Below are 12,783 nucleotides of genomic sequence, written 5' to 3'. Positions count from 1 at the left end.
TTTTTTTTTTTTTTCTTTTTCCCCCTCCAAAAAGAGAAGTTTGTCACCTTGCTGACCTTCTACTGTGGAAATTAACTGCACGAGGACAAAGTGTCATTAATGTGAAGTTCCACTCTAATGTAGCACTAGCTCCCCCTTGTGGAGAACCTTCAGCTTGTTAAACATGAATGAGTGAGTGTGTGAGTGAGTTAAAAGCCAGCTTTGCATCTAATAAACCTTATGTAATCGAACAGGCTACTAACATTATATTAATAAGTGATATCACCTCGGTTAATGGATAATTATGATAAGTGACACGAAAAGGAATTAAATGTATTAAAGTGAATTGCGCTGTTCTGCAGTTGGCCATGCTTTATTAGGGTTTGCCCCTAAAAAGTGTTGCGATGCCTACTGCATGAACTGTTGAGAGGTGTCATTCTGTCTGGACTGTGTGTCTCCAGCTGATTGTTTCCACATGTACGTCACTACGGTGATGATTCCCACTGTCATTGGTTGATGTAAAGCTGTGGAAGTGCCTTTTGAAAGTCTAGCTGTAGATTTCCCCCTCTTGGTTATGCAGCAACACTGCACACATCCTCACCAACTTCTTTAATCGCTTCCCTGGGTGAGTTCCTGATGGCGGGCTAAAGAACAGGAACTCACCAGAAGCCATGCATGTTGATTGTGTGTGTGTGCATGCGTGTGACATGTTATCTTGCACTTCAGATTTTTCTTTCTTCGACCCAGAGGGGGATTTCTGTATCTTATTTAAGACCAAATCTTTTCATTTTATGGTAAATCTCAAACCTAGAAACAACCTGTTCCATTTTAGAAGACCCCCATTTTGTTATCCCCCACCCTTTTGTAAAAGGGTTGTCCCTCTGTGTTATTTCTCCTCCCTCCATTTCCTGTTTTGATTATCTTGCATATCTTTGCATCTTCATCCTACCCTGATGTACTGACTCTTTACATTTTACATTTACAGTTTAGGTGTTAAGCGACATTCTGGACCACAGCGACTTTCGCTGCTTACATTCTTTACATGCAGATCCTTTATTCATCCGGGTATTTTACTGAAATAGTTTTGGGTTTAAATACCTTTGCGAAGGGTATAACGGCAGTGGCCCATCTGGGAATCAAATTTTACGACCTTGGATTTACAAGCTGAGTTCACTGGCTATTATGCTGCACTGTATACTCACTCCCAGTAACTGACTGACTGACCTGTAGTTGAGTTCCTTGAAAGCATCCGGACGTTTTCAACAGTTTATTGAGGCTGATCTCTCTCCCACCCACACAAACCCCTGACTTGTTTGGTCTTTGGTGTGCTGTCATGACTGATGGGAACCCTGTGCTATTCTCTCTAATCTATGCATAAACCCCGTCCCTGGAAAGTAAGACTTCCTGTTTTCATGTCACAGGAATGTGTGCAGTTTGCTTGGAAAAGGACTGCGCAACTGGTGTGAGAAAAATCTACCCAGCAGGCAGCGACACACCAGTTTGGGTGAAAGCAAACTCCCCAACTGGAATCCAAACCTGCTCCAAGGAGAATCTAAAGGCGGATGCTCCCTGTAAGATGGGTAATGGTATCCTCGCCCAACTGGCTGACAACCCCCTTCATTTTGATGGGATAGACACTTATGGTGTACGGCGCACATTCGACTCACAGATTTCGCGTGAGTATTCCTGCTCTGGCTCCACTCTGTCAGCTCTGCTGTTGTGGTGTAGAGTAGAGTGGGTGGGACGGAAGGATCTGGAAAGCAGGCAGATGACTTTGTTGTAAAATCTAAACTTAAAATGCGGTACTAGTCATAGATTGTTCATCAAAATGCTGAAGGCAGCTGGAATTGAACTGTGCGAGTGCATTTGTGCTTTTTTCCCCTCTCCAATCACTGCAGTAAGATGCATGAAGGGAGATTTAAGCCAAGCCAAAATCTTTAATTTCTCCTCCAATAAAGGTGTCTAGGACTGGATGCAATAAAAAGGCAATTTGCACAGCTATCCGACTTCTCTGTGTGCAGTGTACTGATCATTTGTGCAATCACATGTCGGTTGTGTGTAATGATGTTCTCTTTCTGCAGCCTGCGCTGATCTTAATCTGCTTTCCAAGCCTTCCCCCGGTAAGTGCCTTCTGTGAGCTGGAAGATCTTTACTTCTGCTACAGGAACCGATTTGCTGATTGTCATTCACACTGGAGCCTAAGGGTATAGTCTAGCCTTACAGTGTGAATGCTTTAATGTAGCCTTACAGCTTGAATGATAGAATATAGCCTTTCGGTGTGAATGATATAGTGTAGTCTTACATTGGCTATCTTTAAACATGTATTGTACATGCATTATACACAAGTTATCAGCCTGAGCAAAGCTCAGAGCTGAAGGGTTTTCATATAATTTCTCATTTCACCCCATTTACATAAATACATTTAGGAAAATATAGTTTGATTTGTTTTCATAACCTTGAAATCACATGGGTTAACCTTTATCAGAATGTAAAGCCATGGAAATTTTTTGTTTGTTTGTTTTTGTCTTCTTGGTTGTGCTGGAATACCACACTTGGCCCCAGTGATCAAAGCTCCCATCCACAACGTGCCCACTCCTGCAGCTCCAAACTATTCAGGTAAAATTAAATTCCCTACAGCTACCGTGTCTCCAGGATTCAAACTTGCAACCTCCATACCTGTGCAAGCATTTCAGTGTTCTAGAATATACAAACCAATTATATTGAGCACTGAAATGTTTGCACCTCCATATCTGTAGCCTTATGGGCCTTCTTGGTGATATTGCACATCTGTCTTATTAACACTGATGTTCTCCACTTCTGTTAGTCACTCTGGATAAGGGCATCTGCTTAGTGATTGTAATGTAGGTGCTGTACACTAGTATTACATTTCAGTACCTGCATATTCACTCAAGAGTTCAGTGGTCTGAGTGATTCTACAGTGCTTTCAGTTTGCAGTCTTAAGTAGAGTTTAAAGTCAAATGTGTCCACTGATTGATTGTTCTTCTGATCCTGGTTCTCATCCTAGTGGCGGACAAAAAAGGCATCATCATCAGCGGCGTCATCGGCAGCATCATCATCATCATCGGCATCGGCATCGTCGGCATCAGAGGTTTTATTTGGAAGTAAGTTGTTTTCAAAAAGAACATTTTCATATTTAGGTCATGCAGACATGAATTGTTTAAAAATGAATTGGGGGGGGGGGGGGACACCCACAATTCCTGAGGGGAAAATATGGATTATAGTGGCTTTTTACAGGTAACGTCTGTGTGTAGATTAGGCGTGATGTAGTGTATAAATCAGGGTTGGGCAAGGAGGGAGAAATCTGTATCTGGATCCTCCTCCAACTCGTTTGCTGAATTGGCCCCTTGCATGTGATGACATGACATGTCCTGATAAGCTTGTGAGCAGCTAAAAGCTGTGTGCAACCTGCTGCTGTGGTCTCCTTTAGTTAAACTGTGTTGGTGTAATGTAGGGGTGCACAAGGGCAGATCTGTTTCAGGATTTTGTGCCACCTTCTTCTCTTAATTATTTTGATTGACTCAATCGTATCTTGATCTGACATTTGCATAAGCACCAGCTACAGACACAGAGTGCAAGTGCATCATAAAGATTTTACTGCGCTCAAGTACAGGAGTGAGCCAGCACAGGTATTGAGCTGTCAGAAAACCAAATCTAAGGTAATCGGTTGGAACAAAAACCAGCACATGGATCAACCCTCCAGGACCGGAGTTGTGCGCCCCCCCTAATTTAGGCAGGGTAGAGGGCGGAACCAAAAGCCCACAGAAACTGCCCGGTCAGAACTACTCGCCCCTCACACGGGCCGTCAGAACTGGATTATTTTATTTCCACGTGTGAAGAACTTTGCGTGTTAAGTTGACCTCCTGCTGACAGTCAAGAGAAAATGTGATTTCGGCTTTTCCTCCTCAGGGGTAACAAACTATCAAACTATCAAAGAGAGCAGGACAGGGGCCGTTGTCAAGGGAAAAACCGGGTGCCTCCTCATGACACTGAGCATTGTGATGAGATCACCATCCAGATGCAGCCTCTTAATGCAGAAGTTGCAAACGGAAACGTTAACGGGGTCCATCGGGAGGATGGCAGCGTTGGGACTGCAGGGTAGGTGTTAACCTGTTTATTGACTCTGCTGTTTTACATAATCATCCAGAATAGTTGCTGTACATACAAGAGGAGGGCAAGCGTCTTCTGCTATTGGCTCCTCTGACTTCCTGGTTTTGATTGAGGCAGCCCACAGCCTATCGGGGCAGCCTCACAAGTTCCTGTGAGGGACCTGCTCACGCTGCTCAGGGCAAAGGGAAAGAGGGCCTTCTCCAATGCTGGAGAACATAACCCCATGATTTGGGGTACATGTCGTTATGAGAGGGGACATGCTTTCTTGTGACTGCTGTGCATATAACTGGTGAAATATGAGCCTTTTTCTCCCCTCTTACACACAGGTTACTTGGCCATTGCGACGATTATGCTGGTGGCGGGAAATGACACTGCATCTTTCAGTACTGGACCTGAGTTCTGACATGGTCTGTGGTTCTGACTAACACTGTTCACCATACCATTCTCTTACCCACCCATTTTTCCAGTCTGTTTACCACAGGCACGGCTCTTAATTTGTTTATGATGTGCCTAACAAACCGTTCAATCTGGATTAAGATCTGAATGTAAAAAAAATTCCTACACTTGAATCAGAACAAAACATATTTATTTAAATTTAAATTTTATTGATATTTATTTTATTTCCTCATTTACACTGTTTCTTTTAATGCTTTTAAATTCATTTATTTATTGTGAAGCACATTGTGATGGGCTATGAAACTAACCCTTTTGTTACTTTGATTCATTATGAATTATCATAGAAGTGTGCAGAGTGCGGAGTCTTCCTGTGTCTAAACAGCACAAAGCAGTGCTTTTTCACATATCATCTCAAATGAAATCTGAAAATGAGGTGAATAAGAGATTCCAATTCTGATCAGTTGAAAAAATATGTTCAGGACTGAACATGAACTCTGCATGATACCTGCAATGGGTGTTTTTTAAAGTTTAAAGTTTTGTTCATGAGTTTATACTTGAAGTAAAATGGCGATGTATGAAACGTGCCTGATTGTAAAGCAGAAATGCCACACAATGGAGTATCTATACATGTATACAGATGTTTGTTCCAAATCGTAGTTGATATGTTCGATATGAAATATGTAATCAAAATGAAATCAATGGAATTAATGGAATTAATTTTTTTTTTTTTTTTACATATTTAAACTGTTTTGTTCATAGAAACAAAATAGTTTAAACTTATAAAATAACAATCAAACAGTGTCTGATTTTAAAGCAGAAATGCCATATTATATATATATATATATACATATTTGTGGACCTAGCCATTGTAATTGATGGGATATTTACAGGCCAAAAACATGTTGATGGAGTGTAAATAAAGCAATTAATTGTTTTAAGGTTTTAAAGAGAGATTAAAATGATTGTGTTTCAGGAAAAATGTTCAGAAATATAGCAATTTGTGAATAGCATCTTTTACCATAAGCTGACATCTCAACCGTACGGTAGAGGTCTATAATTTCTTTTTAAAAAAAAAGGGGTCCAGTTATGAAAAACTGTTAGACATTGTTATTTGGTGCTCTAGTAATAGGTATTTATGGTTAATTAATTTTGTCATCACCTATTTCAATGAGTGACAGAGGAGGGCACTGGAATAACAGTGTCTTACTGACCACCACTTTTTCCCTTCCTTTTCCCCCCTCTTTGCTCTGCACTTTGTATTTTTGATACTTTAATAAACCCATTTGTAATCGATCCCATTTTGTGTTTGTCTCCTTTATGTTATGGCCCTTTCGAGCCGTGGACTTGGGTAACAGCAGCTACACTGCACAGCAAAGTTGGCCAAAAAAAACGTTCAAAATCAATGGCACGTGATTGCACTGGCAACTAGAAGAAATAATACACGAATAGCTTTACAGTTGTGATATTAGCTTATTATAGACTTCGAATGAAACACTGATCATTACAGTTTCACTGTCGGTGAGATTTCAGATTGTCATGCTTGTTGGGAAGAATCCACCATGTGTTTGCACTCTGCGTATCAAGTGTGTAATCAAACAATTCACACGTGGTCAAAGTGCAGACTCTGAGCTTTTATTAAAGGGTATGATGTGCTATATGTCTCATGACATCATACTGTTCACAGAGCCATCCTGGCAGCTTGCCAAGCACTATATTTATAGTTTTGTTGGATACAGTACTGCTGATGGAACCGAACCATAGTTGTGCTATTGCCTGCACCTCCTTAAACAGTACTTCAATCTTGCATTTAGATAATTATTTTTTTAGTCTCTTTTCTGCCATTATGTTTCCTTATGTTTTACTACAATTAACTGCGTTATTCAGCAGCATTTTACTGCCAGCCAGTGAGAGCACACACTTGGAATGGGACTGAACTGTGACATCACCATTGCTGTTCAACATGTCCCTTCTTCACCCATCACGCAGAATATTATCTTTCAATAAATATTTTAAATGATCATCTTTTGCCATTTTATTTAATATTTTAAAGGTCTATTTTATTTGAGGTATTTTTCATGTATTGGTGGTGAACTGCCTCTCTTTTCTGGAACTCAAAAGTCTGCTTTAGAAATGATGAAAAGATTTAACCATTCAGCAGTAGGTCAGGGCATATTGTGTGGCAATTTATTCATTATTCCCTCACTGCAATACATTAGGCATGAGGCGAAATGTGCACATGGATCATGACCCTCCCATGAGGTGTGTAAGGTGCAGTTACAGTCACATGACACAGGTCAGGTCACAGTCACAAGCATTCTTCGCTGTTAGGAAGCCTGTCACAGGCACAGTCCCTGTGGCACCACAGTCACTTCACAGGGTCACGGCTGCAGTCACAGGGTGACCCCGCATTTGGTGGTACATCCCAGATTAGGCAGAGACACTGGTGAAAGAGGGGGCAGGGGGAGATGGGTGGGACCCACAGAGTTGTTGGTGATTTGCTCTGAGAGTAGGGGAGGCAGGCATCTGCTCTGACGAGAAGATTGTCTCAGCTAACATGCAGGGAGCGGTCAGGTAGAAGTAAACTGCAAACAGAGAATGCATATCAGGCCAGTCCTATATGTACCACAATAAAACTTCAGTGCAAACCCAGTGTAAACTGGTATATTTATCAGTCCATGACAAACCATGTTCTACAGCATTTTCACCAACTTACCAACCCACATATAACTTTTGATTAACAATGTTGTACATTTTAAACTTTCTCATAAAATTCCAGTTGTACAGATTCTGATGTAGTCACCTGAATGCTACCTTTTAGCTTACAAAGGAGATGGTACAGTAGAATGACCACATCCAATTTGTTCAGGTGCAGGGCATAAACAATATGTACAGTAAAAATAAAATGTCTGAAGTTTGAACAGGCTAGGCAGAATTGGTGTCGTTTCAAATAGATATGAATTTGGGTTTGACATCAGCATACCTTTGAAATGCACGTCCACGTGCCTCTTAATATTTGCCTTCTTAAGTTGGTTTGAAAGTTGGGCACAGCGGGCAGTGGAATAATTGTTTGCGCCAACATTTGCAGCCAACATTTGCATACGTTTAGCTAGCATCTCCAGACAATATCCACTCACAAAGCATTACACAATAGCTTCCATGCTATTATTAGGGGTCCTACGAAGTAGGAACTCTATTGTTTTTGTTAGTATTATCATCATTATTATTATTATTATTATTATTATTATTATTATTATTATTATTATTATTATTTTCTTAGAAATGGTCAAATAGCTCAAAAAGGCCTTGATCAAAAATGATAAATTACCAGGTTGAAACTAGAGACGATGAGTAACTATGCCAGAAAAAATGACTATGATTCGTCCATAGGTGGCGCTATAGTAACCGATTTAAAACGCAAATTTCAAAATACTGGCATTTCCACCCCGTTGATGAAAATTCATGAAACCAGGTGTACTTGTGTCATTCCTCATGAGGAACAAATATGCCTCAAGGACCCATAAAGTCCGCCATGATGGATTTTTCTGCAGACTGAAAATTTGTCAAAACCTATAAAAAGTTTCTTCTAATAAACCGTAAGTCCGATTGGTCCGAAATTGCCCATTTAAGTGTATGGTGCATGTCTCCCTATAGGGTGTTACCCGCTAAGAGATTTTTGTAATTTTTAATATTCCCAATAAATACTACATTCTAGTTAATAATGACAGTTTAGTAGCCTATCCATATTGATGAGCTATGCTGTAGATAGGCCTATCTTGATTTCTAAGTGGCTAGCCTTCTTGTGGGAAAAATGGTCAGATGCTGTGCTAGTACCGTCTAGATTCCCTACTAACGTGTCTCGGCCGGCTAGCTTCTTTTCTCAATGATACCTGCGAGAGAGACCACTATGAACTTATTTAAACCACTGCCATATATCCCAGAGGCTGCATTAATACGTTGAGCCATTAGAGGGCGTCAAAGTGCTACAACTGGGATAGTGAAGGTACAGCACAGGGTCTCTTTTGCCTCTACGATCTTTCAGCTCAGTGTAAAATACATTCATTGAACTGTGTGTCTCCAGTTTTTTTCCCTTTTGAACCACCAGTTGTTCCTTTTGTACTCTTGCTGTGGCAGCCTTACCCAACCTGCACAAGGAGCAACATATTCATGCTGCAATTTCCAGTGTTACATTAATTGCATTGCAATACATTGCGCTGCATTAATTTGGCAGACACTTTTGTCCAAAGTAATGTATAGTAAGTGCATACTGAAGGTCCTTGGAGCGACTGCAGAACACAGGTCAGATAAAGTGCAATTCTGTCATGAAGAAGCAGCTATCCATAGCCATGGACATCAAGTCTAGTTCACACAGTGAAGCTATGGCTAAGTCTTGAGATAGAAGTGAGGTATGATTTCCAGGCACAATAAAAGAACTACAAGTCTGAGATCAAGATACATATGATTAGTGAGTAGCCCTGTAGAAAAGTGTAGTGTGAATGTAATGTTGAGGTACAGCATATACTGAAAACAAACTGTGTGGCAGAATAAGAATACATATTATGTGTATTTATTTGAACAGATAAATGTGTGCATTTTACGATGTTTTTTGTTCCCCCCTCTCCCTCACCCGCACCCCACCCCACCTCACACGACATAGTTTCCCATGGCGTCAGTCTTTGATTGTCATGGTTTTGGCTGATGCCACCATTTCTTTTCCTTCTGCGCCTTTTCTTCAGTTATTACGGCTATTGGTTTTTTTATGCATCTTTTCTTCGGTTATTACGGCCATGGAGTTGATTGAATTATACACGTGCAAATTTCCTTTTACAATTTGCACCTGTTGGTGTTCTATTTAAACCCTGAGCAAGCCGATAAACTAAAAGGGAAAAAGGTAAAGGTAAAGGGAAAAAGGTAAAGGAGCTGCGATATTGGATTGTTGTGGCTATAAAATTAGCACAACAGTCTTTAGCTTTTTTAGATTGTTGGCAACAAGTTAGTGCCACAATCTAAGCTCAGTATTTCTTTAGGATTTTACTTTTTCAGCCTCGGTTCGAGGTCTGTTATTTGAGTTGCCCCGTTTTCTGCTCCGGCAGTTTTGTTTCATTTTCATACTCCTTAAGCCTTAGTTCTCTTTTACCCAGTACGTGGGTTGTGTAGAGCTTTTCTTTGGGATACTCTCCCTAAGGAGTATTGTTTTCCTTTCCCTTGTCTCTTGAGACTTTGTGGCTATTTTACCTCGGGTTAATAGCTTAAAGAACCCCCCTGTTCAGTCGCGGTTGGTCTCCCAAAACTCCAACTCCATCACATTGTTTTTTCCCCTCCAGCTATACACTGTGAAGGTCATGACATTCTTCAGCAGCTAAAACAACGATAACACGAATACAATAAATGAACAATTCAAATAACTGATTAGCACTTGTATATGAATGTGTAGAAATGAACGTGTACATTAGTCAATGCCAGCAGCCTAGTTATGCTGTATGGTTTCAGAAGTTACTGCGCTACTGCATGAGTAGTATTTGTTCCTTAGTCAAACAAACTGGGATCTCGCGGCTTTGTGTTCACTTATCATATTGAACGACTTGTCATTTTCCAAAAAAGGACTGAAGCAATACATGACCGATCCAGTTACAGGACACGACGAGAAACATTTTGTGATGAGTATTTATATTTGGCGTGGATCCAGGATACTGTAGATATTTTTTATAAATACAGAGCAAGATCATGCGTGGCCTGTCGGCATCATTGAACGGATGTTAATTTATAAGTACATTTGTTATGTAAAACAAAATATTTTTGATGATAAAACAGTACGTATACTTCACCCCGTTTTATTTGTTGATTCATTTCGTCCTATACGTCACTTGTGTCCCTACTGTATACCTCCAGTCCAACTAACGCAACGGAACACGGAGATAGCACTGTGTTTGTTTTCAATAATGAACCCGCATAGGATTAAGACGCAACTCGAGTAGTAGGCTAAAAAATTTCATTCAAACGTTCTTGTCACGCCCTTAAACGTAAATTCGGGGGCTTGGCCAATTGGAAGCTTAGAATCCTCCAGTTAAGATCTGCCGATGATCAGATGACCGAAAGAAAACTAAAACTAATGAGCAGCGCGCCTCAGGCCACGCACACACAACGCATAAAAGAAAAGACCGGCTCCACTCAACAATCTCACAAGCTACCTCCCAGCAATCACTGGATTGTTTTAAATATTGCAGTTAAATATTACACTTTATTACGAGACGGGGGGCTCTGTATCTGTGCTGTAAGGAAAGAAATCAACTACAATACATTGTGGATTCCTGTCATTTTGTCCTTTGTCATTTTAACTTCTAAAGTTGGTGGAAATGGAGTTCATAAAGGTAAGAGTTTGGCTTAAGTTATACCTTCACCGTATGTTGAAAACTTTTACTATTAAAACGTATTACAGTTTCTTAAAGAGTTTGTCAAACATGTGATGTGACTCCATGATCGCGCGATGTAGCCTAACACTCAACTAAACTGATCCATTTGTCCACCGTCTCTTGATCACTTAAGCGATTTCTGCTTAAATGACCTTGAATTAATGAAATGTATTGCAGTGGAATGAAACTAAACGCTGTCAGTAGTTTATTGTGCGAATCTTGCATTTCCGTGCAGCATCGTCAGTCGTGGCCCGCATTCGTTCGTACGAGAGTTCAGAGAACGAGAAACTGGGATTGAATTAAAATGCTGTAATAGTTCTCACGTAGCATGTCTGCGATTTCAGGAACAGCGATCGCTTCTCCCTTTAAATGTAATTACCGTGTGCACTCTTTCCTTTTTTTCGGTTTTGAGTTTAATTTATTTTTTTAGATACTATATTTATAGATTTCACTGCTGGTACGAAAGGACAGTTTCTGAGATGGCAAATATCTTCGCGAAAGAGACTGGATTACGCGTTGCTGCCTGAAGAGAGAGAGAGAGATGAGTTTTTTTAAAACTAGCTACTAGTTTTGGGAACTAGCTAGCGTGAGAGCACCTGTCGTCAGGTTAGCCATAGACGGACGCTTTTTTGCATAATGGACGGCGAAGCGGTCACGTATAAGAGGCAGAACTGGGGGCGCAATTGTGGGTGGTGGACTGCTTGGGTAGATTGATGGGAGAAATTGACAACAGGTGTGAAGAACGGACGTATTAGCCCCCGTAAAAGGGGAGAGAAACGCTGATCTGGGGAGCCGTGTCTCATTTCCTGGGTTCGCGCACTCTTAGCGGGGAGGGCGAGTGTATGCGCACGTCCTGGTTCTCCAGTTTTGTGTATCAGCGCTCGGCCCACCGCCGCGTCCTGTCCGCTCTGCCGACCTCAACGAACCCTTGCCCCGGGGAGTCGGACGGTGCCAAAAACACAGACCCCGGGGGAGGGTCTCGCTAACCGGGCGAGTTAAGTTTTTAAGTTTTATTACTCTATGTTTAGTGTCTTATTGTGAATAGTCTTTCACTTTCAGTTTCATTTTCAGTCCTAGTCCTTTTGTGTATAGTGTTTAGGTTTGGAATAGGGCAGAGTGGGGAGGTTCAGTGGAGAGGAACTGTTAGGGGGCTAATTGTAAGGAATCCTGTTCTATACCTTTTTGCTTTGTAGGCATGCAAAGGTGTGAAGTGTATTTGACTAGTGTAGTCTCGGCCATCTATTTCACGTGTGCTGTGTGGGACAATAGCCATGTCAGGTTTTGGGAAAGTGTCCGACTATGGGTTCGCGCGACAGACTGCGAAACGTGAACATAGCTTGCAACAGTTTGCAACTGTAGCCTATATAAAATAGGCGAAATATCTGTAACAACCTGTACCTAATTGTGTAGAAAAAATGTAATTGTTGTCGTCCGAGTTGATATTGTTAAAGAATCTGTATTAATATAACGAAATGTATATGTATGAAGTTGTTTTTTTCCTTATTTAGACCGTTTGTGTATTTTTTACAGGACTTGTATTTAAATGTGTTACGGCCGGTTCTCTCGAATAAATCTGAAAAAAATGCGTTAGTCTTTCTGGTGTGGTCGTTACACGTACTCCAAAAGTAGACTAAATACTGCTTTTCGTCAAAGATGCCACACTCGAAATTACTCAAATCTGGCTTACATTTCAGCTTTATTTCAAAACGCTGTTCAGTGGTTGCATTTAGGTTACAATTTAAGCAATTTAAGTTAGTCAAATATTGTTTTAGAAAGTAGCACTGTCTGACTTCAGGGTGAATTTATGAATTATGTGAAAACTCTTAAGTATTTCTCGCACTGACAGGTCAAGTGAAGCTCACCAACAGGATAA

At 40.7% G+C, this 12,783-nt stretch overlaps 1 protein-coding gene across 2 annotated transcripts; it reads left to right on the top strand.

The window, feature by feature from the left end:
• Window positions 1-38: 38 nt before the first annotated feature.
• On the top strand, window positions 39-5,565 carry LOC135246663 (uncharacterized). 2 transcript variants are annotated; one of them, XM_064320012.1, is made up of 7 exons: window positions 39-604; window positions 1,401-1,655; window positions 2,061-2,099; window positions 2,530-2,595; window positions 3,005-3,101; window positions 3,907-4,095; window positions 4,434-5,565. In XM_064320012.1, the coding sequence occupies exons 2-7, from the start codon at window positions 1,403-1,405 to the stop codon at window positions 4,474-4,476; spliced, it is 687 nt and encodes a 228-aa protein (XP_064176082.1). In that variant the 5' UTR covers window positions 39-604; window positions 1,401-1,402; the 3' UTR covers window positions 4,477-5,565. The 2 variants fall into 2 exon arrangements, with proteins under 2 accessions (XP_064176082.1, XP_064176081.1); XM_064320011.1 differs by lacking the exon at window positions 39-604 and having other exon boundaries at window positions 1,090-1,655.
• Window positions 5,566-12,783: the final 7,218 nt, after the last annotated feature.

This window comes from Anguilla rostrata, unplaced genomic scaffold, assembly GCF_018555375.3.
Source record: "Anguilla rostrata isolate EN2019 unplaced genomic scaffold, ASM1855537v3 scaf0663, whole genome shotgun sequence".
NCBI lineage: Eukaryota > Metazoa > Chordata > Actinopteri > Anguilliformes > Anguillidae > Anguilla > Anguilla rostrata.
This window is presented reverse-complemented; position numbering and strand designations above follow the sequence as displayed.